Source organism: Cladosporium halotolerans (assembly GCF_011745625.1).
Source record: "Cladosporium halotolerans strain TM138-S3 chromosome Unknown Sca3, whole genome shotgun sequence".
Taxonomy (NCBI): Eukaryota; Fungi; Ascomycota; class Dothideomycetes; order Cladosporiales; family Cladosporiaceae; genus Cladosporium; species Cladosporium halotolerans.
Genome location: NW_027191454.1, coordinates 643918 through 665931, shown reverse-complemented (window position 1 = coordinate 665931; position 22014 = coordinate 643918). Strand labels below are relative to the sequence as shown.

At 60.5% G+C, this 22014-nt stretch overlaps 7 protein-coding genes across 7 annotated transcripts; 2 read left to right on the top strand and 5 right to left on the bottom strand.

The window, feature by feature from the left end:
- Window positions 1-275: 275 nt before the first annotated feature.
- Window positions 276-1457, bottom strand: WHR41_01213 (uncharacterized protein; the record flags this gene model as incomplete). Its single annotated transcript, XM_069369819.1, has 1 exon — window positions 276-1457. One exon carries the CDS (start codon window positions 1455-1457, stop codon window positions 276-278), a length of 1182 nt encoding a protein of 393 aa, XP_069233410.1.
- Window positions 1458-2992: 1535 nt separating this feature from the next.
- On the bottom strand, window positions 2993-3976 carry WHR41_01212 (uncharacterized protein; the record flags this gene model as incomplete). Its single annotated transcript, XM_069369818.1, has 1 exon — window positions 2993-3976. One exon carries the CDS (start codon window positions 3974-3976, stop codon window positions 2993-2995), a length of 984 nt encoding a protein of 327 aa, XP_069233409.1.
- A 212-nt stretch (window positions 3977-4188) lies between these two features.
- WHR41_01211 (uncharacterized protein) lies at window positions 4189-5206 on the top strand. The gene is made up of 3 exons (XM_069369817.1): window positions 4189-4542; window positions 4704-4826; window positions 4887-5206. Exons 1-3 carry the CDS (start codon window positions 4452-4454, stop codon window positions 5075-5077), a joined length of 405 nt encoding a protein of 134 aa, XP_069233408.1. The 5' UTR covers window positions 4189-4451; the 3' UTR covers window positions 5078-5206.
- Window positions 5207-5458: 252 nt separating this feature from the next.
- On the bottom strand, window positions 5459-7189 carry mdm34 (Mitochondrial distribution and morphology protein 34; the record flags this gene model as incomplete). The annotated part of the gene is made up of 1 exon (XM_069369816.1): window positions 5459-7189. One exon carries the CDS (start codon window positions 7187-7189, stop codon window positions 5459-5461), a length of 1731 nt encoding a protein of 576 aa, XP_069233407.1.
- A 2322-nt stretch (window positions 7190-9511) lies between these two features.
- WHR41_01209 (uncharacterized protein) lies at window positions 9512-10321 on the top strand. The gene is made up of 2 exons (XM_069369815.1): window positions 9512-9763; window positions 9838-10321. The coding sequence occupies exons 1-2, from the start codon at window positions 9657-9659 to the stop codon at window positions 9938-9940; spliced, it is 210 nt and encodes a 69-aa protein (XP_069233192.1). The 5' UTR covers window positions 9512-9656; the 3' UTR covers window positions 9941-10321.
- A 131-nt stretch (window positions 10322-10452) lies between these two features.
- Window positions 10453-12480, bottom strand: WHR41_01208 (uncharacterized protein; the record flags this gene model as incomplete). The annotated part of the gene is made up of 2 exons (XM_069369814.1): window positions 11989-12480; window positions 10453-11924 (listed from the first exon to the last, which is right to left on the bottom strand). The coding sequence occupies exons 1-2, from the start codon at window positions 12107-12109 to the stop codon at window positions 10453-10455; spliced, it is 1593 nt and encodes a 530-aa protein (XP_069233193.1). The 5' UTR covers window positions 12110-12480.
- Window positions 12481-16013: 3533 nt separating this feature from the next.
- WHR41_01207 (uncharacterized protein) lies at window positions 16014-18322 on the bottom strand (the record flags this gene model as incomplete). Its single annotated transcript, XM_069369813.1, has 4 exons — window positions 17322-18322; window positions 16373-17272; window positions 16228-16278; window positions 16014-16151 (listed from the first exon to the last, which is right to left on the bottom strand). Exons 1-4 carry the CDS (start codon window positions 17658-17660, stop codon window positions 16014-16016), a joined length of 1428 nt encoding a protein of 475 aa, XP_069233198.1. The 5' UTR covers window positions 17661-18322.
- Window positions 18323-22014: the final 3692 nt, after the last annotated feature.

Here is a 22014-nt window from a genome sequence, read left to right as displayed (position 1 = left end):
ACTTCGCACCCTCTCCACCCCTCAAATCGCATCATATCTCCTCTTTGTCAGATTCTAGATCGAGGACTAAGGAAAGGCAAGTACCTCCCAAGAGCTTCTACGCACGGTCCTGTACCTTCCGATGCCGATTACGTGCAAGCGTCTTGTTTTGCGCGTCAGGCCGAGAGAGACTTGTCGCAGAGCACCTGCTCCGCATTATTTCCCTCGCCATACTGGTGTATTTTCGGCAGAGCCGACGAGGAAAAGTAAATTTTCTTCGAGATGCCACTGCAAGCTTAATCGTCCAGCTCCAAAACCTTGCGAATGACGTCCACCTCCGCGTGGTTCCTGTAATTCTTCATGCGATGGCACCATACAACCTCTCCCTCCTCGAACAAGAACTCGCCTCCGATCTGGAAGATGTTGCCGCCCTTCACGACGTCCCTCTTGCGAATCACCAACTTGTCCTCGCCCCTGCCGCCCGAGCCAATGGAGCTCGTCGTGATCGAGCGTTCCTCCTCATGCGCCTCCAACTGCTCCAGCCGCGCGACGTCCTTGTCGATCTCAGCCTGCCGCCTGCGGCGCTCCGACGCCTCGAGCTTCGACTTGTTGAGCTCGGCCTGGCGCATCTTGACGCCCTTCTGGATGGTGGTGATCTGGCCCGCGGCCCAGGCGACGGGCGAGATGTCCTTCATGTACTCGGGGCGCTTCATGCCGATGTTGACGGAGAGGACCATGCCGAGGCGCTTGAAGAGCGCGCGGCTGGGCTCGGCGTAGATGGGGAAGGGGCAGCCGGTCTTGAGCTTGTAGAAAGGGATCAGCTCCGGGTGGCCGCAGCCGATGACGATGATGGACGTCGGCGTCGGGATCGAGAAGTACTCCTGCATCGTGATGTTGTCGCTCAGCGCTTTGAGGTACGCCTGGCAGGCGCCGCAGTAGAAGTGGCGGATGAAGATGACGAGCTGCCGCGTGTGAGTTGCGGTGGCCGGGTGGTATATTTGGCCGAAGGGCATGGCGGTGCCGTCGGCGGCGTAGATGGGGATGTTGTAGGCGGCGGCGAGGGTTGCGCGGTCCGGGCACTCGTCGGTGATGGGGTCGTACTGGTCGGAGTCGGAGCGGAAGCGTGAGAACCATTCGTCTGGGTCGACTACACGGAAGTTATGTTCTGTGTCGTGTTCGCTGGGTGCTGACTGTTTGACAGAGGGAGCAGTGGCGTATTTGGGCAGAGCCTCGACATGATCGTCTATGGGGGAATTGTTGATGCTCGTGGGAGCCGTAGAATATGCGTTGTGGTCGTATGAAAGTATCGAATCTACCGTGGAGGCTTTGGACGGCTTGCTGATATGAACGGCATGTCGCCGAGCGTCAAGGGTGCTCGAATCCGTCGGCGATGCTGGGCGAGCGATGCGCGACGGTGGTTCGTATGCTTGCTCGAACTTCGAAGTCCCTACCGGACTGACCGATCTTTCTCGCGACATCCTAGCGTGAAGTCCGATGGGTGAAGGATCAAGGAAGCAGGGCCGAGCCCTTCAGGTTGGCGCAAGGAGGAATTGGCTGGCAAGCGGTCAAGGATCTCCCCAGTGGTGCAAGGGTATGGAGATGTCTTCTGTGCGCAACGAGTGTACGATATATGGCGGAGTACGGATGGGGAATATGGAGGAAAGGAAGGTCGGACTCCCGCAACGGTTGGCAGAGGGCAGGGTCGTCGGCGGCGACACGAAACCTGCAGTGCCACCACCACCGCCATCCCGACTCTCGCCCGCGTGTCGAGGCCCTGTCGAGGTCGGCATTTCGCCCTAGCACGCGTGTCAGGCCAATGGGTGTGGAGGCCCACCTTTTCGCAAGGCCGCCCGGCCATGGGCGACGTCACCGGCATCACGCGCTGCGCTCCCTGCCGATCCTTATTTTCACTTGCCATGTTCCAGAAGAGGAAGCCTGTCTGCCTTCCAAATCCTTCCCCCGGCCACAGACGTGTCACACTGTCTTGATCGCCGCCGCGCAGCCAGTGTGTGTCCGCGGCATGATGCTGCATGAAGGCTGCTCGGTGGCGGGACTATGAGATGTAGTCGCCGACTTAGGTCCAGAAAAGGAAAACTGAGTGCCGCTGGCGTCGGCAACGCGGCCTGGCCGTGTCTTCAGACCCTCTTAGCTGCATGCCGATGATTCTCAGAAGCCAAGAGAATTCGAGGGCCGCGGCGAGCCCGTACCGGAAATAAAGTGCCGGATTGATGGCGCTGATAAATTGGTCTCCGGTACGCTGTCACCGCGTAGCCGAACGAGATTGATATTGATTGATGCGTCTGTACAGGAGACTATCGACACCACAGACGGCCGCTCGCGACAATTCCGTCCGCTCGGATTCTTGGAGCGGACAGGCTCGCTCCAGCGGATACCGGGGGAGCCGTTGTGGCCCATGACACAGGTGCAAACACGATTCTTACCCTGCCGCCCACGAGGATGATCGTTCCCGTGTGTGCGTTGGTTCGTGCGAGCGTGCGTGCATGCCGCGGTGCCGTCCGACCCCGTTCTCGCTCTTGAAGTGTCACTTGTTTGATCGGCTTATAGTCGACCTTCGGGCCTGGGGATGTGACGTTCGCCAGGTTTCATCCTCTCGCCATGTCTGCGAGCCCTACCTCACGCAATTGGCGTTCGCGCGAGGATCGCTTCGGTACGCAGCCGTGTCTCATGCACGCCAGCCCACCCTGCGCACGGCTGAGCGTACTTCATGTAGGTTGCGAAAACTCTATGTAAAGCGGACAAGCAAGATCCCTGAATAGCGCGAAAATGCGAAACGTTTCAGAAGAAAAGCTGATCTCCGAAGTTCTGTTCTGTTGGGTAGTATTGCGCGTGAAATAATACGTCGCTACTGTATCTTCTGCTGAAAAAAATTTAAAGTAGATGTCAGCTGAGGCACATGGTGCGCCTCGCAGGTTATCTCCTTGAAGCCTTGAGTAACAGCGACTGTTTGCAGCATTACATGCGACCTCAGCTCTTACCCGCGAATAAGACGAGTTCAGGAATTCCTCGACAGTCGACAGATCGTCTCATCACGCCACATCGACTCAGCTTCGGCGTTGGTATACCAACCCTCGTCGATCAGCCGGCGCTCAATGTCTTTCCACCTCCCCAGCTTCTCAGGATGCTTGAAGTCCAAATCACCCAACCGCGCCTCGATTCCTCGCGCCGTCGACCTGACGAATAGCGTGCAGTCCCGGAGAGTCATTGCGCGACACAAGTTGTATATGCCATCAGCACCAGCCACTCTCAGCACGCCATGAGGATCCAGGAATCGCTGCTGATCCCGCAGTATTGCGAACAGCGGCTGTGCGTCTCCGACCAGGAAGTGCGCGAGCTTCGACTCGCGCGTCGCCCTGTCCATCGCTCGTCGCCGGTCCTGCTCGTGCTCGCTGACAAAGTCGAGAGGACAGCTGCCTTGCTCGTCGGTGGCGGTGCATTTACCCTGAGACGCTCGCTGAGCCCGTAGAGCACACGTACGACATCTTTTCGCGTCCGCCGGCGCGTTCGATGATTGCAGAAGCCATTTAGGTTTGATTTCCAGCATCGCATGTCCCGCGTCAGGCATCATGTCGGTCACCAGAAGGCCAAAAGGTTCATTTTGAGGTAGGTAGTGGTGAGTCCTGTGCGAGGGCCGAATAACAAGGTCGATGGCATCGTTGAGTGAGTCGGCCAGTCCGTTTTCGAGGCGTACGAGATCGTGTTGCACGACACAATCGGCTGGGAACAGTGTCTTGAAGTTGTCCCGAAAAGACTTGACCTGTTCCGCGGTAGTCTGCACGTGGGAGAGGTCTTTCCGCAAGCGAAGCAGCTTGCCTCTCAGCAGTGGAGGCAGCTCAGTCTGCAGTCTGACGATGCTGAAAATAAAATTGGCACCGCCTTCGTTCAGGTACTCCAGTCTGCAGGCAATTGCATTCCTCGTCTTGCTCGTAGAAAACCGCGGCGCCTCGCCGTCCTCGCTGTAGTACGCCGTGATGGTCATCTCGCGACCGAGCCGGCGGCTCCCTGTTCCCTCACCTGTATGGCTCTAGAAGCGACCCAATCCCAAAGAAACGCCGTCCACGCAAGCCCGCCTGCGGATCCCAGCCAGTCCTTCGCCAAAAATAAAACGCCTCCACCGTGTCGTGTCACATCAGTCGTCAGCGCGTTGCGAATCCCGAAGAGAGAAAGCCCGCGTGCCCTCAAATCTCGTCGAAGAATCCGACGGCGCGTCCCACGTGCGTTAGATTGCTCGCGTGAGTTAGCGGTAGATCCCAGGACGCAATTCCCAGTCCACAAGGCTGCAGCTCTAGCGACGGCGACCTAGCTGTGTGCGGCGAAGTCGCGGTGTCCCAGCTCGCTGCCCCACGCAGCGCCAGTGGCGGGTGAGTTTCACGCTCAACGTCCGAGGCCGGGCGGGGGAGAGGTTCATGAAGGTTTCTGGCATCAACGACACCAGAGGTGATCGGTAGTGGTTTATGGACTCCTCCCCACAATTGCATCACGTCCTGAAAGGAATGGCGGACTCGGATCCCACGTCGCTGCCGGCGCCCTCGGCGTGCCTTGCTGGTATGTGTGTCGCGTGATTACCTGTTGGAGGGCAAGCCTCTCCCGTGGCTCTAGTGATCACTTTATCTATTGCCTTGCTTTACCTATGCATCGAGCGACCACGTTGACTTGTCCTTATACTCCCAAATATTGACGGTAACGGGCTGACTGAGAATACCTAGACTTCTGCCTCATCCCAATCGGCACTCCTACCGCCTCCGTCTCAAAGGAAGTAGCCTCCGTCCAACGACTGCTCAAGAAGAGCGGCGTCAAATACACAATGCACAGTGCCGGAACGACATTAGGTATCTCAAAGCCCAGCCCCAGCCTCCTCAAAGCCCTCTTTACTAACACGTCCTAAATAGAGGGCCCCTGGGACCAAGTCATGCACGTGATCGGCCAAGCACACAGCATGCTGCACGCGAACGGCGTCGTGCGGATCCAGAGCGACATCCGCGTCGGCAGCCGGACGGACAAGAGCCAGACGCCCGAGGACAAGATCGCGGCTGTCGAGAACTTGCTCGCGGAGGATGAGGAGGGGACGAGCTCGAAGTGAGAGTCGTGGTGTGATGACTTGAAAGAACCGAGATTGCAAGGCAAATTAATGTCAGAGTGAGGAGCGCAATGCATTAATGAGGTATAGATCGCCCGCGTGCTATGAATACAAGAAAAAAACCTCAGCGCGCCCGTGTGTGTCTCTTGTGTTTCTCCTGTGTCTGTGTTTTCTCTGGAGAAGAGATCTGTGAGCAGGCGTGCATTAGTCGTTACAGGCCGGTATGCGCCGATGCCGTCTTTCCACCGAACGCCTTGCTATCCCAGGGGGTATTGGTATCGTGATACACAAGAGCCCGTCGTGACCGAAAAAAGGAATCAAAAGCAACAATAAAAACAGACCGCTCAAGTAGCTGGCCAGAACCGAAACAAGAAATTACTCTCTTCACGAGACGTATGCGGGCGGAGCCTCGACGCCGTTTCCGTCGTCGGAGCTTGCCTGACCCCACACGCCTCCCCTGGACTTCTCTTCGGCGACACGGTTGGCGATCTCGTGCGCCATCTTCATCATCCACGCTTGTTCCAGGATCCCGCCTGACGAACCCTCGCCGAATGGCACGCCGAGTTTTGGGACGTTCGCGTCGGAACGCGTGCGAGGCAGGTCGACGGACTTGGATTTTGCCGGAAGCGTCTTCATGCGAGGTAAGTTGCGGCGCTGCGGCTTCTTCTCATCGTCGTGGTCTGCAATGATCATAGATGCTCGAGGCGTAGGGTCGTCGTCTTCCAGTGCCTGCGATGAGAGCTGGTGGGGCGTCACTGGCCGGCGACTAGAGCCAGGTCGGACTGTTTCCGCGTAGACCTGCTGATCCTTGCTTCCCGCATGGAAGCCGACTTTCTTCGGACTCCGGGGAGGTGTGACGAGCTCGCCTTCTCGCTCATTGCTAGGGACATTGCTCGTGAGCTGCGTGCCGGACGCGCTGAGCGCCTTCGAGTGGCTGCCGCCCGTGCTCTCGCTGTCTTCGAAGCTGCTAGCAACGCTCGCGACCTCGCCATTGTCGTTCTGCACGGCTTTCTTCCGAAGATCGACCACTCTATTCTTTCTCTTGCGCTGACGATGCGGTCTCGAGCTCCCGAGGCTCTGAAGCGATGCAGACGATGCAATGCTCGGCAGCGTAGGTCTCGTCGCATGCGATCCTGCGTCAGAGCTTCCAGAAGTAGCTGATGACCCTGTACCATGCCTACCCAATGATGATTGAATTCTTGACAGCGTTGTGGTTCTGTGTGTTGGGGTGTTCGTGCCAGACGCAGGATCCTTCCGTTCGCTAGCATTCGACCAGGCGCGGTACACAGCATCCCTCACCCGAGGCGTAAATAGGGAAAGTGTTCGCTGGCTCTCAGAAAGCGCGGCTAATCGCAAGAGGTTCTTCTGAGAAAAACTCGCGTATGTCTCTCCGGGCGTCTCCAAGTTGCCGTCCAGCGGCATGCCGTCATCGTCCAGAGATGCTAAGCTCGCAAATGGATCAGTGTGGGCCCTCAAATCTGCCTGGCTCTTTCTGGGTTGAACGAGGTCTGTGACCTGATATTCTGAGCTGAACAAGCGCAGCGACAGTTTGTGGATGATTGCCGGCAGATCTTCCATGAACAGCACCCTAAGCTGATTCTCGATGGTCTTCTGCAGGTAGTCGCGCACGAACGGGATTGCATCAAATGTGGACGACACCTTGAGCGACTCAAGCGGGTCGTTTCGGAAGACCAGCGTGATGCCTTTCTGCTTGGAGAAGACCAAGATGACGAATCCAGAGAGACGAATATCGGATAGTGTAATTTGCAGCGGGATGGTAAGCGAGCTGCTGGCGGCCAGAGGCTGCGGACTCGCGAAGGAAGGCTTGGTCGAAAGGTATGTGTTGAGTGGATTTGCTTGCACCCGTGTTTTCAGCGTCAAGTATGCGTCGCCTGTGTAGCTCATCTTGAAGATCCCTCTGAATCTATCCTCCGCCAAATCGCCAATTTCCAGGATATCCAGCTCGGGCGGCGTTGAACCAAGATTCAGCTCGTTCACCAGGATGTCGTCGACGATTATAGGGGGCTTGGGCGACTTGTTCAGCGCGGTGGTAAGCATGTCGCGCACGCGGTCGGTGTCAGCGATCAGCGGCGACCAGTTGAAGTTGAACGCCATGTTGAAGGCGATGCGCGCGCAGTAGGGGGCGTCGCGAAGGGTAGAGGCGCAGGTGTCTGGCACCTCAGAGGCGGGCGGATGGAGAAGAGGTCGCGTGCTTCATTGATAAGAGGCTGTGTTGCGACTGCGTGAGGCGCAACGGTTGGGTGAGTCGGCGGTGGCAGAGCGCAGTGACGGCAGGTGGCGCGTGCAGGACCGGCAGTGTTGCTGACTCTGCGGGAATATCGTGTGAAAGGGATGAGGCGGCGCCTTTGGCAGGGTTTGTTTGATTGTAAGGATGGAGAGAGTCCCGAGCTTCTTGCAAGCAAAAGCGCCCCGGGTGCGTCCGCGTCCGCGTGCAAGTCTCGGCCTGCCTGCTCTCGACGTCACCCCCGTTGCCCCACAACAAACGAGTTGCACGAGTGATGCATCAACGTTGATCTAATGTCAACAGTCGAACAGACCCTGCAGCCGTTCTAGGGCTACCTTCACCGACTGTAGAGTACAGTATACGATCATGTCCAGCCCTAATCTTGCACGCTTGCTTCGCCGAGTCATGCAAAGTACGTGAAGGCGGCCTCTACACGCACTGCAGATTGTTCGCCGGACCTCGCCGAAGGTGCATGCAACATCGTCGGATGCGATTCTTGCCGGTTGCCCACCGCCCGACGAACGTCTGTTGAAGGCATACTGGACTTTCTGCAACAAGGTCACAAGACGTTTGGTGGCGCTTCCTTCGAACAACGCCCCGTTCCTACTCCACGCCCTTCTCCTCGACTCCGCCACTTCGACATGCAACTTCCGGCTTGCCGACCGTGTCCGACAAGAGGTATCACCACTGCATATCTAAAAGGAGATTTTCAGTGGGATGTACATCCACAAGGCTTGCGCCGAGCTGTGTGGTATCGTCATAAACGTGCCATAGGCGCGCCTTGTTCACCCCGCTCAGATGTCAACACTGGGTTACACAAGGCTGGAACTAGCCGCAGCTGTTCCACCGCAGGTATAGCTCATCAGCTGATCTAGAGCTCTCATTCATGAACCCCTCGCTCATTGACCTCTGCAATGCCTGAAAATCAATCCGTCTCAAACCTTCGTAACTTTACCGCCCCTAGCCACCGCACACATGGATGCAGGCACCTGGTTGCCTCAATCCGCGTAGTATACTGCTTACACAGCCAGCTTGACATCCCGCCCTTCCGACATGGAGCTTAGTCGCTGATCACGACACAGAATATTCCTTAAGTTAAGGCACGAGTAGCGAGATGCTGCGAGTACCGCCACTTTCGCCGACATATCCACGTGGCTGTCGTTTCATTCTGCCACAACAGACTGCCTGCGCCTACAACACGAGAGACGCCTCGCCACTGTGGAAAGGCAAGCTAGTCTTGAAAGATGTCGTGCATTGTTGCCGACCTTACTGTTGTCGCCTTCGATGGGTTGCGCAGTCGACCTGCCCGTACGCTGTCGTCGGCTATTGATCACGGTCCTGTCGTCGCGACTTTGCTCTTCGCTGCTGTCGTGTCCCTGGGTGTCGCTAGACTGGACGCGCCCTGACTTTTCAACCCGCTTTTGGAGGCCGACCGCGATGCTTTTGCACTGCCCGAGTTCACCGCTTTTCATTCATGCGCCTCACGCGCTTCATCGTATCAGACATGCAAACACGACGCCTTGTTGTGGTCAAGGACTACAGGGATCTGGTCTCAAACTTCGGGTCGCCTGGTTTGCCCTACTTGCACCGATTACCCAGCTACGGTGCTCACTAGATGCGCAAAGCTTTTCCATGATCTAGATTGCTTGCGCCCTTCAATTCGCGCGTCATAGCCCTCTGCTAACGTCATCAGCGATGCCATCCACCCTCGCCTGGTTATATTTCGTGCAGAGGCCGACCAACATCGCTGCGCCTGCATTCAGTTTCGACCTTCACCAACCATTGCCGGTCACCGCCACCTCAGAACTCTGCCGGAAATCCTATTCCATTGTTGACATCTATGACCTCGCAGCGCGATCTCCGAGTGACTGATCTAAGCCGCCTTGATTTCCACGTGTCAAGGCGCTGATATGTACTATCGAAACAACCCTCGATCTGCCATGGAGCTTCTCGTCTGCCTCATCTCCACCGATGCCCCACGTCTGGTTGTGCCCCGATGATTCGAATGGACAAGCACACCGCATTTGCGCTCCGGGGCGAGATCGACCATCCCGCCCTTCCAAAAGGCAGTGCTTCCTTGCCACCAGTCACCTCCTCGAGAGATGAATGTCGCTCATTGACAGCAGGGCGCTGCAATCGAGGCTTTCGCCTCGTTTCATCCACTATGAAGCCACGACGAAGGAAATCTTTATAAGGTAGGTGGTAAAGTAAGTTTACGGAGATTCTTTTTTATATCAGCAACCTTCTCACTCGAACACATCCTCATCAAGCACTCAACCTCTCATTCTCATCGCAAACCAACACCTCAAAGCCAAACCAACAACTCTCAAGTAAACCATGGCTCCCTCTCAGAACATTGCCAGCGCCCCCAAGCCGCGCGGCCACAATGTCAAGCACAAGTGTCACGAGTACAAGTCTCACGGCTATCCTCCCAGGGGCTCTTGGTACGCTATCTGATATGACGCTGCTCATTCTACGAGACTGGAGCCCTATCGCTGACTATCTCATCTCGGCACAGGACGTGCTGCAAATGCAGGCAGACCAACATGCCAACACTCTCGCCGGAGCGCTGCGCACTGGACGGGCATTACAAGTGCCCCCACTGCTACGTCTTCAGGTGACCTGGCATGGGGACTGGACGACGCTGGTGCTCAGAGACAGCGTCGTTGCTGGACTGCTCTGGCGAGGACAGGATGTTGACGGCTTGCACGATACCCCTTTTTGCGCCTCTTTTCCCTCTCGGCTGCTTGTTTTCATCTTTCTTTTGATTTTTCTTCTTCTCAACGTTTTTTGCTCTACTTTTCCATTCCTTCTTCCTCGTCACTTTCTCACTTGTTTACTTGAGCCTTTCCCTTCGTTCCACTTCGTTTGCAAATGCATTTTTGGGCAAGATGGATGATGTGACTCTCAGGTGGCATTGCCTGCCTTGCTTGAAATGATTTCGCAGCTTGGTTTTATACAAGTTAGACTTCATATATGCCAACCAAATCCTCGCGCGAAAACGCCTCTGCCTCCCCTGAGCGAACTGAATCGGACGCCTTGGCAAAATCCCATATATATTCCCCTCCAACGCCAACGCTCTCGGAAAACAAAAAAGAAGCAGACAAAACAAGCAACCCCCTCGACCCACCTCTCACCTCCACTCCCTCTCCTCCCTTTCCCTCTCCCTCTCCCTCTCCCTCTGCATCCTCCTCACCCGCCTCGCCTCCTTCTCCATCTCCCACCCAGGCGGCCTCTCCCCATTCTGCCACCCCTCGTCCAGCCTCTTCTTCTTCCTCCTCATCTGCCCCGCCCCAACCGAGCTCCCCCTCCTCCTCGCCCGCTTGATGAACTCCGGCGGCTGCACGAGCCTCGCGTCCTCCAGCAGCTGCTCGAACTCCCACCCCATGGCGTAGAACGACACCGCGCTGCCGTGCCGCGTGCACGGCGAGTGCGCGACGGGCAGCAGCCAGTCGTGCGGGCGGGCGCCGAACACCGAGGTGAAATTGTGCCACCCGCCCAGGTTCCAGGGGTTCATGCCGGGCGGCGTGCGCAGGATGGCGAAGGTGCGGGATTCCGGGGCGGGGAGCGGCGGGCGGTCGGGCGGCAGGTAGAGAGGGTAGGTGATGGTGCCGTGCCAGAATTGCGCGGCGGGGTCGTCGCGGCTGCGCTTGCGGGGCCGCGCGTTGCGCTCGGACGAGACGGTGCGCGTGTTGCTGAAGTAGCTGGCGTGGGCGGGGTCGTCGAGCTCGGAGGTGAGGGGGGCGGAGCTGTCGGCGGAGCGGGAGGGTGGGGTGTTGTGGCGGGAGAGGGCGGGAGGGGGGAATTGGAGGTTTTGTTCGTGCTGGAGTTCGGGGGGAAGGAGGACGGCGAGGAAGATGGAGGCGGTCGCGGCGTCGATGTTCTCGATGGTGGTGACGTTGCGGAGGGCGAGGTGCGTGGACATGAGGGCCAGGCCGAAGGTGAAGATGCAGAAGAAGCCGGAGAAGCCGATTGTGACGACCCAGTGGACGTTGCCGATGGTGCCGCGGGTCTGTTTGGATTCGGCGACGAAGATGGCCATGACGATGAGGACATATGCGGTGAAGATGGTTGTGTATGTCGTGAATTGGACGAAGAATTTATGCCCGTTCTCGCCGACGACACCACCGACCCACGGACAGAAGTGGTCCATCTTCAAGCAGCATCTTCCAATATCGGTGCAATGATGACTGCGATCTGGCTTCCAATTCGAACATGCCTGGCACCACAAAGGGAGGCCGTTGGCGTCGCACTGGAAAACGTCCTTGGTGTAGAATTCTTCAATGCCCGGCGGCGCGGGCAGGCGACCCTTCAATATACTTTCATAATCCAATCCAACTGGTTCTTGATAATCGGCTATGGTCGTGCGAGCACACGACCGCGTGGTCGTAGCTTGTTCGGGGGAATCGGGTGGCTTTTGCGAGGGTTCTCGGGGTGGATGGCGTTGGTCCGTCAGACCTGGATTGAATGTGACGACGTAGAGCAGGCGAAAGTAGCTCACTGCCATGGGCATGAGAAGGCAGAAGTAAACGATCGGTAGGGCTATTCCAAGCCCGATGCGCTGGGGAACGCGCGCATCCTGGTGGGGGTTCAGGAGGTATTCCACTGCATGTTCTCAGCTGCTGTGTCTTGTTGGGCGAGTTCGATAGTAACATAGATAGTAACATACCGCAAAGCGGCCCTACAAACACCCAGCTCGCGTATATGGTCGCGCAGATCAGGAAGACGGGAATGCACCTAGCGACAGCTTGGTTGTTCCTCTGCCGGCGGTGCAGCTCTTTGGCGTTCATGTCTGCAGCGCCCACGATACCGCGAGTGGTCGCGCAGGCGCATCATCCGAGGACAGAGAAGAGGAGGGCTTGGTCGACGTCCGACTGCTCCATGGCAGTTGTGTCAGTGATACTCAAGCTGGTCCCGGTCGGTATTGGCGATGGCTGGACTTCGAGACCAGCGCGCAGCCGGAGCCGGAGTTCATGACGTGACGTGGGGTCACTACATAGTCGCGGCGCGCTCGCCCGTCAGCATTGCTGCAGGAGCGCATAAGCACAGATCTGAGCATCCATCTCGCATGTACTGTTTTGCAACGTCCATCCGACTGCAGCTACTTCACAGCCATCCGTAGTATTCTTCTGCTCAACGAGACGACCTTCTGTGGCGCCCTCCTCAGCCTGAGGTGTCTCTCGTCGCCGGCTGCCTCGGCATGAGTCAGCACCCCGCCACACGCCAGCCACCCACAACCTGAACCAAGACCGCACCTCAAGCTGCATGCAATTGTACGGCACAATACGGTCTCGCTGACCATCGGGCCATGGCTCAACCACACTCTGCTCGTTGGCAAACTCATCGGTGTATCATATGTCCGACCGCTGTCAATCTCCGCGACAGCCAGCGGTCATAACGCACTTCTGCATTTTGACAGGCATCAACGGCCAGCATGAGTCAAGAAGCCTGGTGCTAGCGAACTCCGCAACACGACTACAGCTGTCAAATTGCAAATCGGTAAGCTGGCATTACGTGCGTTGCCCGGATCTGGGTCCTTGGAAGAGATGTTGGCGCGGGACCTCAGTGCCGAAAAGCATGTTCGTCGTACACCATACGAGCCGCCGAGGCTATATCAGCGCCGGGGCTGATCGACATGTGGCTGAAGGGCAAATGAAGACACACGTGCTATCGCATCCGTTCGACGACGGACCCGACCGAGATCTGCAACAGCACGGTCAAAAGCTAGTTTGAACTTTAGCTGGCACCCGCTCTCTGGCGTGTCTGGGCGCCACTGCTCATCTTCAGCCCCAAAGCTGATCACCTTCAGAGTTCACACTACCCTTGCATTGGCCGGTCCTACGGTATCATTGCTTGAGCCGATAGGCTTCGCCCGCGGCGGCACCGTACCAAAGTTGCGAAGGCGAAGGAGCCGAAGCCACAGCAAACACTAATCGGGCGAACCTTGCATTAAAGCAAACTCTATCGCAGTAACACTGATCTGCAATATGCCTATACAGGCAACTCCATATGTCACCTTCGACGCCCGCAGCCGTGAAGATCCCAGGGATGAAGGCAACCGAACGGGGCCGAGACGCTTCAGTCAGGCCCGTAAGATCGGTCACTCTCGAGACCTTTCACCGTGATTTCAAACATCTTGCGATCCACATGACGTCGCCGATGGATCCGATCGATGGTCCAATGAGCATGGAGCATACGGAACTTCTGGTGACAAGCATGTCAACACTATGCGCGAATGCTTGAGACCTCTCATTTGGACACGGACGAGTCAAGCAAGCCATCCAGTATCACCCCAAGCAAGTCAGATGCAGGTACGAACGCTGTCAAGCCTCAAGTCATCGGCCATCTTCAGGGCTTCCTCTGTCGGAAGCCCTATCCCATCAGCAGTCATCGAACTCTCCGCTCCACCGGGCGAAATCAACCACAAAGCCAAACAAGCCATCCTACCAGGAAGGGATAGCCGCCTTGCCCGAAACAGCCTTCCCGCTCGCTGAGACGTGGGCGTGTGGCCACGCCCTAAGGCATGCGGAAGCCACATGGCGAAAGTAGGCCAAGGTTCGCGCCTGAGCCATGGATACAAGCCTGTCGCGCGGTGAACTCCCGCCTTCAACACCTGGCACCGCCTGCGGCCGCAGTACGTACATGCTCTTGTATCAATTCACACGCAGCAAGCGGAAGTCGACTGGATACTTCAAGAGAACCAACCCATCCCGGTCTTACGGCGACAATCGTCCTCGTATATCGTCCCTCCTCAAACAAAGTTCCCCTACAAACGCAGCGTCCTCCCCCGAAAAGCCAAGTCTCATGCAGCCTCCCCGCGGAGCGGACTGCGCCCCGGGCCTCCGACTCGCCAGTGCCCCGGCTCTCGTCACGCACGTTGGCGAAACCTTCTCTGCCCTCCCAACCCAAAGCTTGAAGATCTCGCCCCCTTCCTTCTCCGCGGCAAGCGCGCCTTCAGGCCGTAGTATGGTAAGCGAAAGACACCGAGGCGGCTGAATGTGACAGATGTCACGCCTCGACATCCCCTTGCTCGGCTTCTCTTCCCTTCGGACATTGGATCTCGCGAGATCGCCGAGCGCGCAAGTGGATCTGCACGCCTTGCCTTACAGCCCACGCCGGCTGGCCCAACGACCGACCGCGTGCCAGCGACGAGCCTCGACCGTCGCGACGGACGAGGCAGCCCCCCAGCTCGCACCTTTCTCCCAACCCGGGCACCTAGCGCGCTCGCCTTCGCCTCCGCCGTCTTCGGCCGCTGTCTTCGGTGCCCACCAAAGCCTTTCCCGCCCCGAAACCTGGCAGCACTCGCATCTCGGCCTCAAACCTGCTGTTGCCTCGAGGTATGATGTCCGTCCCTTGTCAACGATCGGGCCAACAAGGCCAAGCGATCCATCGCTGCCGCCCCGGCCGTCACGGCGGCTGAACTCCGGCCGAGGGGCGCACGGCACGTGAGGATCTGCAGCAATCCTCCACGGCCTGTGGAAGGATTCGTTTTGGGGGACAGCGGGGACTTCGTATCCGAGGCGCGGAAGCTCGTATTCGCACCTTCGAAGCACGCGACGGGAAAGAAGGAAAGGTAGGAGATGCGCAAGGGGGGAAGTCTGTAGCGCTGCCCTGGGTTGCGGTACGTCGCGTTACACGCCAGTAAGTAAGTAAGTGAATGGATACAGTCCACGCCCCACGCGTGGGAGGGAAACGAACGAATTGGGCAGCCCCAACCGCGGTCTCTCGAGGCCCGCGCCGCGCGGTGCTCACACGAGGACAGCAATCATCAACAATCAACACCCAACGACAAACGCGCCCGCCTGAGCTTCGCCTTCCTAAACGCAGACAGTACCGCCTCGCCTCGCCTCGCCTCCCCTCCCCTCCTCTTCCCTTCGACCCAGCTGTCCATAACGCGGCCGGATTCGGCCCGTTTGGCGATTGCCCTTCTGGGCCGGAATAGATGTTTGCCAGCTCGCTTGATAAATCCGTAGGTAGGACGAACGACATCTGCGCCGTGTGCGGGTTGGTCCACATCGTCGCGCGATCTGGCGCGTTTTCGTCTCCGGTCCGGTCCGGAAATCGAACGGCGCGTGAATGTCGGGTGAGGAGAATCTCTGTCTTTCGCCCTGCCGTAGTGCATGCATGCACGCATGGCTCGGCCGCGCGTGCGCGCCTGCGGCGGAAAAATCGTAGGAATACATGTGATTGATGCCTTGGAGGGACCGGGAGTGCTGAGTCCCCCCCCCTCCGGTTGCGTGCAAGCGAGCCGGGTAAGGTAGTGGGTTCAGAATCGCCTCGCCTCGCCGTTGTTGTTATCGTTATTGTTGCTGCAGTGCAGTGCAGTGCACTGCAGTCGCCTGTGCAGGAGGGAAAATCGGTTTATGCGCCAATCGGGTGCCGGGCCGGAGAGCTCGTTCACGTTCGGTCGGGTTTCCCTGGCTCTGGGCCTGTGGGTTTCCGGGACGGCGGGTGCGAATTCTCGCGTTGCGAGCGGAAAGCTGCAGTCGCTCTCGCTCGGGCTCGCTTGGAGAGGTGCGCGCCGCGTGCGGCTATCCGCTATTGGGCCCGCATGACGCGCAGCAGCTGGGCTGCTTTGGTCGTCGGGCAGCAGCAGGCGGATTCGGCTCGCTACCGGGAGCGCGTGTCGTCGCGGGTTCCGGGCGCTGCCAGCGCGCCGGCTTGACGGCAGGTCGCCAGGCGAGGGGCGGATTGTTACTCGCAGCCGTCGAGGCCGCCGCCGCCGCCGCCGCCGATGCGCGCGGTCTTGTCTCGCTTGTCGCGCAGCTCCGGGCAGCGCCGGCGGTGGTTGATGAACCAGTTGCTGACCTGGGTCATGCTGATGCCGGTCGCCTGCGGCTCGCGCGTGGGGTTAGCGGGTCTGTTTTTTTGCGAGCGGTCGAGTTCGCGTGGGGGAGTGTGTGCTTACGTTGGAGAAGATGGACTTCTGCTCTTCGGACGGGTAGGGGTTTGCGATGTTCTGTGTTGGGCGTTCCGTTAGCGTCCATCGTCCTCCGTCCTCGAATGTGCTGCTGCTGCTGCTGCCGCCGCCGCCGCCGCTGCTTCCAACCTACCTGATCGAACCAGGTCTTCATGATCTCCGTCGACTGCTTGGGCAGGTTGCTGCGCTTGCGCGTCTTGCCCTGCTGGTAGTCGTAGTGGCTGGGCATGAAAAACGTCGGCTGCGCGTCCTGGTAGCCCGCGCGCATGTACGGTTCGGGCTGCCGCACGCCGTTGCGGTCGACGTAGTGCGCGTGCTGTTGTTCCCGCGCGTCGTCGCGCAACGGGAGCGTGTAGTGAGGGGATCTCGATTGCGCGTAGCCGACGCGCGAGGGATCGACTGCGGGCGGTGGGACGAAGTCGCGCTGGCTCATGATGGACGATCGTCTTGAGGACGTGTGGTCGGACGGGAGCGCGTATCGGTCGCTTGCGGACGAGCCGAAGTAGTCAGCTGCCTGTCGCGGCTGCGCTACTGGCGGATGCGTGTACAGCGGCTCTGACCTGGACGATGGAGGAGCTGCCTGCTCGGGCGATCTGTAGCGGCCGTTGGCTGTCGAACCGTGACCGCGCGGGTGCAAATCGTCGACGAACCCTCGCGAATGCTGGTAATTGATCGTGCCGGGTGATGTTTGATCGTGCCGCAACGTCGGCACCGAGTACAACGACAGACGACGACCGCTTTCGTGCCCCAGTCGCGGCGTAGAGTGACCGTGCGAAACACTCTCCCTCCCAACGGAGTAACCGGGCCTTGGCTCGAGATTCGTCGATGCTAAGCCTGGAGAGCTCATGCTGCTACGAGGCTTGAAAGTAGGGGATGGATCGAAGCCGGCTTCCGTTCGCGGCTTCTTGTTGGGGTACAGCCCAGGCGGCTTGTACGTCGACGCAGTGAAGGTCGGCTCACGGGGCCCGGGCTGGAATGAGCTCTGGAGCGTCAGAGGAGTGTCAGGCGGGGAGTTGATCGTGCCGTTCAACACCTGTCTTCGATCAGTCGTGACTCTGCATTGAGCGCAGTGAGCATCTTACCGTTTTCAATGGTGGAAGAGAGGGCTTTCGATCGTCAGCGTGCTGGTAAGGCGGTGATCGCGGTGCGTAGCGGCTTCGAGCGTCGTCTCGCATCACCACATCACCGTTGCTCTGCCGAGAACCCTCGTCACGACCATCAGGCCGGTCGGATGTGAGAAGAGAACAGATACGCATGCCGTCACGAGCGTAAGTTCGAGGAATTTGCTCGTCAAGAGATCCGTTGCTGCTACGGGAGGCCTCCGGAGTTGGCAGACGAGGTGAGCGTCGTCGGCGGTCGTGCATTCGAGGTGGACAGACAACGGTCTGACGACGATAGTCCAATGGTCCTGTGTCTCCCATTGTTGCCGCTGTAGAAGGTGTCTGGCAGAGTCAAGTCATGAATTGATCGGTTGAGTGGCCGAGTTGGCAGCGATGCAGTCAACCAGGCGATGATGATGAAGAGCGTGACGATGGACCCAGTCTCACCGTCCGGGGCGACGAGGGACGAAACGCGGCTTGAGCCTAGAAGCTGGCAGTGGAGGAGGGATGCGGCGGGCTGGGGTGCCGGGTCTGCAGGGAAGAAGCCGCGAGGTAGGTTTGCAGTTGAGCAATCGAAACTCGTCGCTCCACCCACAACAAGAAACTGGGCATACAGACGCTGGAGGTCGGAGTTGACGCCCGAATTGACGGTCGAGTCTGACGCGAGCGAGGGAGAAGCCGTTGGGCTGGTGGGTAGCGTCGAGCGATCGGATTAGCGAGACGAGGGAGGGTAGTGCTGGCGAGTGGAGCAGGGCCGAGTGGCCTCCAGCACTCAGGCAGTTGGGTGGAGGAGCTGCAGGCAGAGCTTATGTGGCCGATCCCATTTCGTGCTGGCCGGCTGGGCGAGGGCAGAGGCCTTCGCGCTTATGCAGTGCTGCAGGCCGTAGCAAAACAGCAGGGCGGGCGGGAGGACAAGGGTGGTGCGGATCCCGAGCATCGCTGGGGGGGTTGATGACAGCTCGTAGCGCCACAGGGGCCGGCGGGCGGCGCGAGGCAGGGCGGGCAGTGGTGAGCGGGCGGCGGTAGTGGGCAGCAGAGGGCAGCAGAGGGCACAGAGGGCAGGCTCAGGCGCGCGCGGACAGGCCGTGGGCGCTGGACAGGCGCAGGGCTAGGGCGACAGGCTACAGGTCGTCAGGAGCCAGATCGAACGGGCCGCATCGCGCAGTCGCGCCGCCCAGAGCGCGCGATGCCCACTGCACACTGCACGCTACGTCCACTTGCGGACCTGCAGCGTGGCCGGCGGATGGAGCCCATGCAGAGCCGGGGCGTCATCGCAGCATGCCGGGCCTAGCTAACCCAGTTTCCCTGAGGCACGCCGGTGCCGCAACCAACGGCGACGGCGCCGCGGGCCTCCCCATACCGCTTCGAGGCACTGCAAACCGCACGAGCTCCACGCCGCCGCTCCCAACGCCCGGGCACCGCGGCCACCTGTCGTCGCGCGCCGGAGGGTGGGCGTTTGGGGGAGGCGCATGGATGATTGCACTATCTGCTGTACGGTAGGGGCACAGGCTCGACCGGGTATGCGAGCCATTGGCGCGGTGGGAGTGGAGCAGGGGGATTACCGATGGATGGATCCAGGATCACGGCGGTGGGCAGCGGACGGACGATGATGGCCAGGGGCGATTGGAGCGATTGGAGCGATGGAAACGATGGGAGCGATGGGAGGCGGCGTGGCCCAAGGGCGGGCTGCCGTCTTCGCCGTCCTTGCATTTGCTATTCGCGGCGGGCGTTGACTCGTAATTGCCTTTGTGCGCAATAGGAATGAAACTTCAGCGGCTGGAAGGATCAGGCACGCCCGACGTCGACGGCGCGCGGGCACGCGAGACGCAGGTGGCGCGAGGAGTGGCCGCGCGCGGGCTGCGGTGGACGGGCAGGGCGTGAGCGTCTCTCGGGATGGGGAGGGCCAGCACGACGCTGCACGGCAACAACACAGCGCGCGATCAGCAGAGCGGCGCATCCACGCATGGGCGTGACGGGCGGGCGAGGAGGTGGTGCAGCGACGTGAGGGCTGTGGGCGGGTGTGGGCTTGGGGGCATTGAGCTACATCGAGCTGGGGCATGTGCGCGACGCCACAGTCGCCGACAGACAGCGGGCGCCTGCCCGCCTGCCTGCGTGCCTGAGGAACCCTGCTCCCGCCGGCCTGCCTGCCTAAGGTTCCCTGCTCCCGCGGCTAGCGCGATCGCAGCCCGGGCTGATCGGCGCGGCCATCGGAGGGCTGAGGCAGGCCCGGCGCGCGGATCGCCGTTTTGGCCCGCCCGCACGCGCGACTCGAGCAGCACGACCGGGCTGCCGGCGTCGCCAAGCCCCCGTCTGATCTTGCCCAGTCTGCCTGTCTGCCCTGAGGTGCCTGCCGCCGCCGACGCCGCACGCCCCAGGCCTCGCCCAAGCCCGCGCCGGCCCATGCCAGTCCACGCCCACGCCCGTGCCTACTGCCCACTGCCCACTGCCCACTGCCACCGTCCGTCCACGCCGCCTGTGCGCACGAACTGGCGCTGTCGTGCCTGTCTGGCCCGTCTGGCCTGTCTGCACCACCACGCCCGGCACCGTGGCTCGGCGGCCTGAACCTGATGCGCCCCACGCGGCCAGCCAAGCAAGCAGCCGCCGCGCACCCAGGGCTGGGCGCCTGCACGTCAGGTTGTCCGTCGCCGTGTCGCCGCTCTGTATGTGCTCCAGCGACGACAACCGAGGCGAGGCCAGCCAGGCGTGCAGCGCGGGTGCAGTAGCCTGCTTGACGGCAGCGGTTGGCGGAGCTGTCACCCACTGTCACCGGCACTCGTGGTGACGAGCGCCGGCGGGGCAGTAGCGCCGTCGTGACATCTCGTGGCCGTCCCCCTCGCCGCCCGGCCGCCGTCGTCCACTGTACAGTACAGTTCCAAGGTACGCCTGCCGTCTTCAGCGGCGTCGGACCGAGTGCGACGGAAGCATCCCGAGCGACTGCTGCTGCTGCGACAGGAGGCGTTCACAGTCCGCGGCGTGCCCGCGAACGCAACGCCGGCATTGGGTGCTGTCGTGTGCCGCTGTCGTGTGGCGCACGAGGCGGCGGCGGGCAGCAGTCATGACGACGCAGCGGCGCGAGAGGTGAGGGATCTCGAGACGACGGAGTTGCGATTGCATGGCATGACCATGACCAGCCGATCGTGAGCCGTGCCGTCCATGCCTGCGCTCGCTGCTGCTCCTGCGCCGCCGGCACGATGGTGTGGCATGTAGCGTCCTGGCCGCGCGGTGCGCGCACCCACGCTCCGCCATTTTCTCAAATCATCCAACGCTACCCTCCCACGCCGTGCACGCCGACTCCTCCCGCATGCAGGTGCGCAGGGGTCGATGCTGGCCGCGCTCGCCAGATCTGCCCCAATCTGACCCGCCCGCCGATGTGCGCAGGGATGTTCGAGGCGTCGCTTGCGCCGTCGACCCGGGAAGGCACCGCCTGCCAAATCGCGCGCCAGTCCTCCATGCGATGTCTCTTTTCGGCCATGACAGGCCTCAGGTGCCGTGCGCCTCTGAGGCCTCCAACAGGCATCGCTGCTGCCGCCGCCGCCCACGCTCACCTCCTCGCCCGGCCCACTGCCCCTCCTCACCCTCCGGTACGCGACATTATTACATCTGATCCACCGCCCGGCTGTCGTGCAGTCAGTGCCTCCCTGGCAGACATGCGTCTCGGTTGCCTGCCGAGGCTTGCCCGCGCGCTGGGCCAAGGGACGAGGCATGGACATTACCAGGGCAGGGCGCTACAGGCCGGCGGGTGCGTCGACGCGCCGTGCACGATATCGTCACGGCAAGAGAACACGAGATGAACGACGTCTGCTGTCGCGGCACTGCACCGGCGCGCCCACCGGACCGCCTGCACCCAGCCTTTTTTCCGCCGCCCACGCCCACGCGCCCTGGGCCGCCGCAGACGCAGAGCAGACGCGGTGCCGCAACGCTGCATGCCACGACGTCCACCATCCACGACCTCGAGCGGTGCGCGCTGCCTTGGCCGCACGATGTCTCTCGGGCCCGCAACCAGCGCGCAGACCGAGCTTCTGCGATCGCGTGCGCGCTCCGAGCCTGCGGTGCCGGAGCGTCGGTGAGCCAGCGATACAGCGCCGCCAGCACCTCGCCCGCGACACACGCCGCGCCCGCCCATGCAGTGCCGCCACCGGCCTGTCGTGGTTTGACAGCTTCGCATTCGTCCCGATGCCCCGGGGCTGCCTCTGTGCGCCCCAGCGAACGACGACGACGGGCGGAAGGGCCGTGGCGGACCTGCGACCTGCGTCCTGCGCCTGCGACCTCGACTACACCCTCCACCGCCCCCGGCAAGCAACCTCGACAACACACCACCACCACCGCCCGCCGCCTGCATTGCATCCTTGCATCGCGCAGCAGCTCATGTCGCCCGCCGCACAATCGCCGCGCATAACGAGGACATCACGCAGCTGCTTGCACACTCCCAAATCGCCTGCTTCGAGCCTCCCGCGTCTCGAGTGCCACACATCAGCCTAAAAGCCCTCGCTTTCCTCCACGTGACATGTCATTGGCATGTGTCGGCCAGCCTCGCGAACCCAGTGGCACCACGCCTCGGCGCCATGGCAGCTGCCTCGCCCTCTCTGCCGGACCTCACCTTGGTTGAAGTGAATGCGCGCTCCTCCCACGCCCAGCGTCCCGACGCGCGCGTCGAGCGCGGAATGGTCCCAGGCCC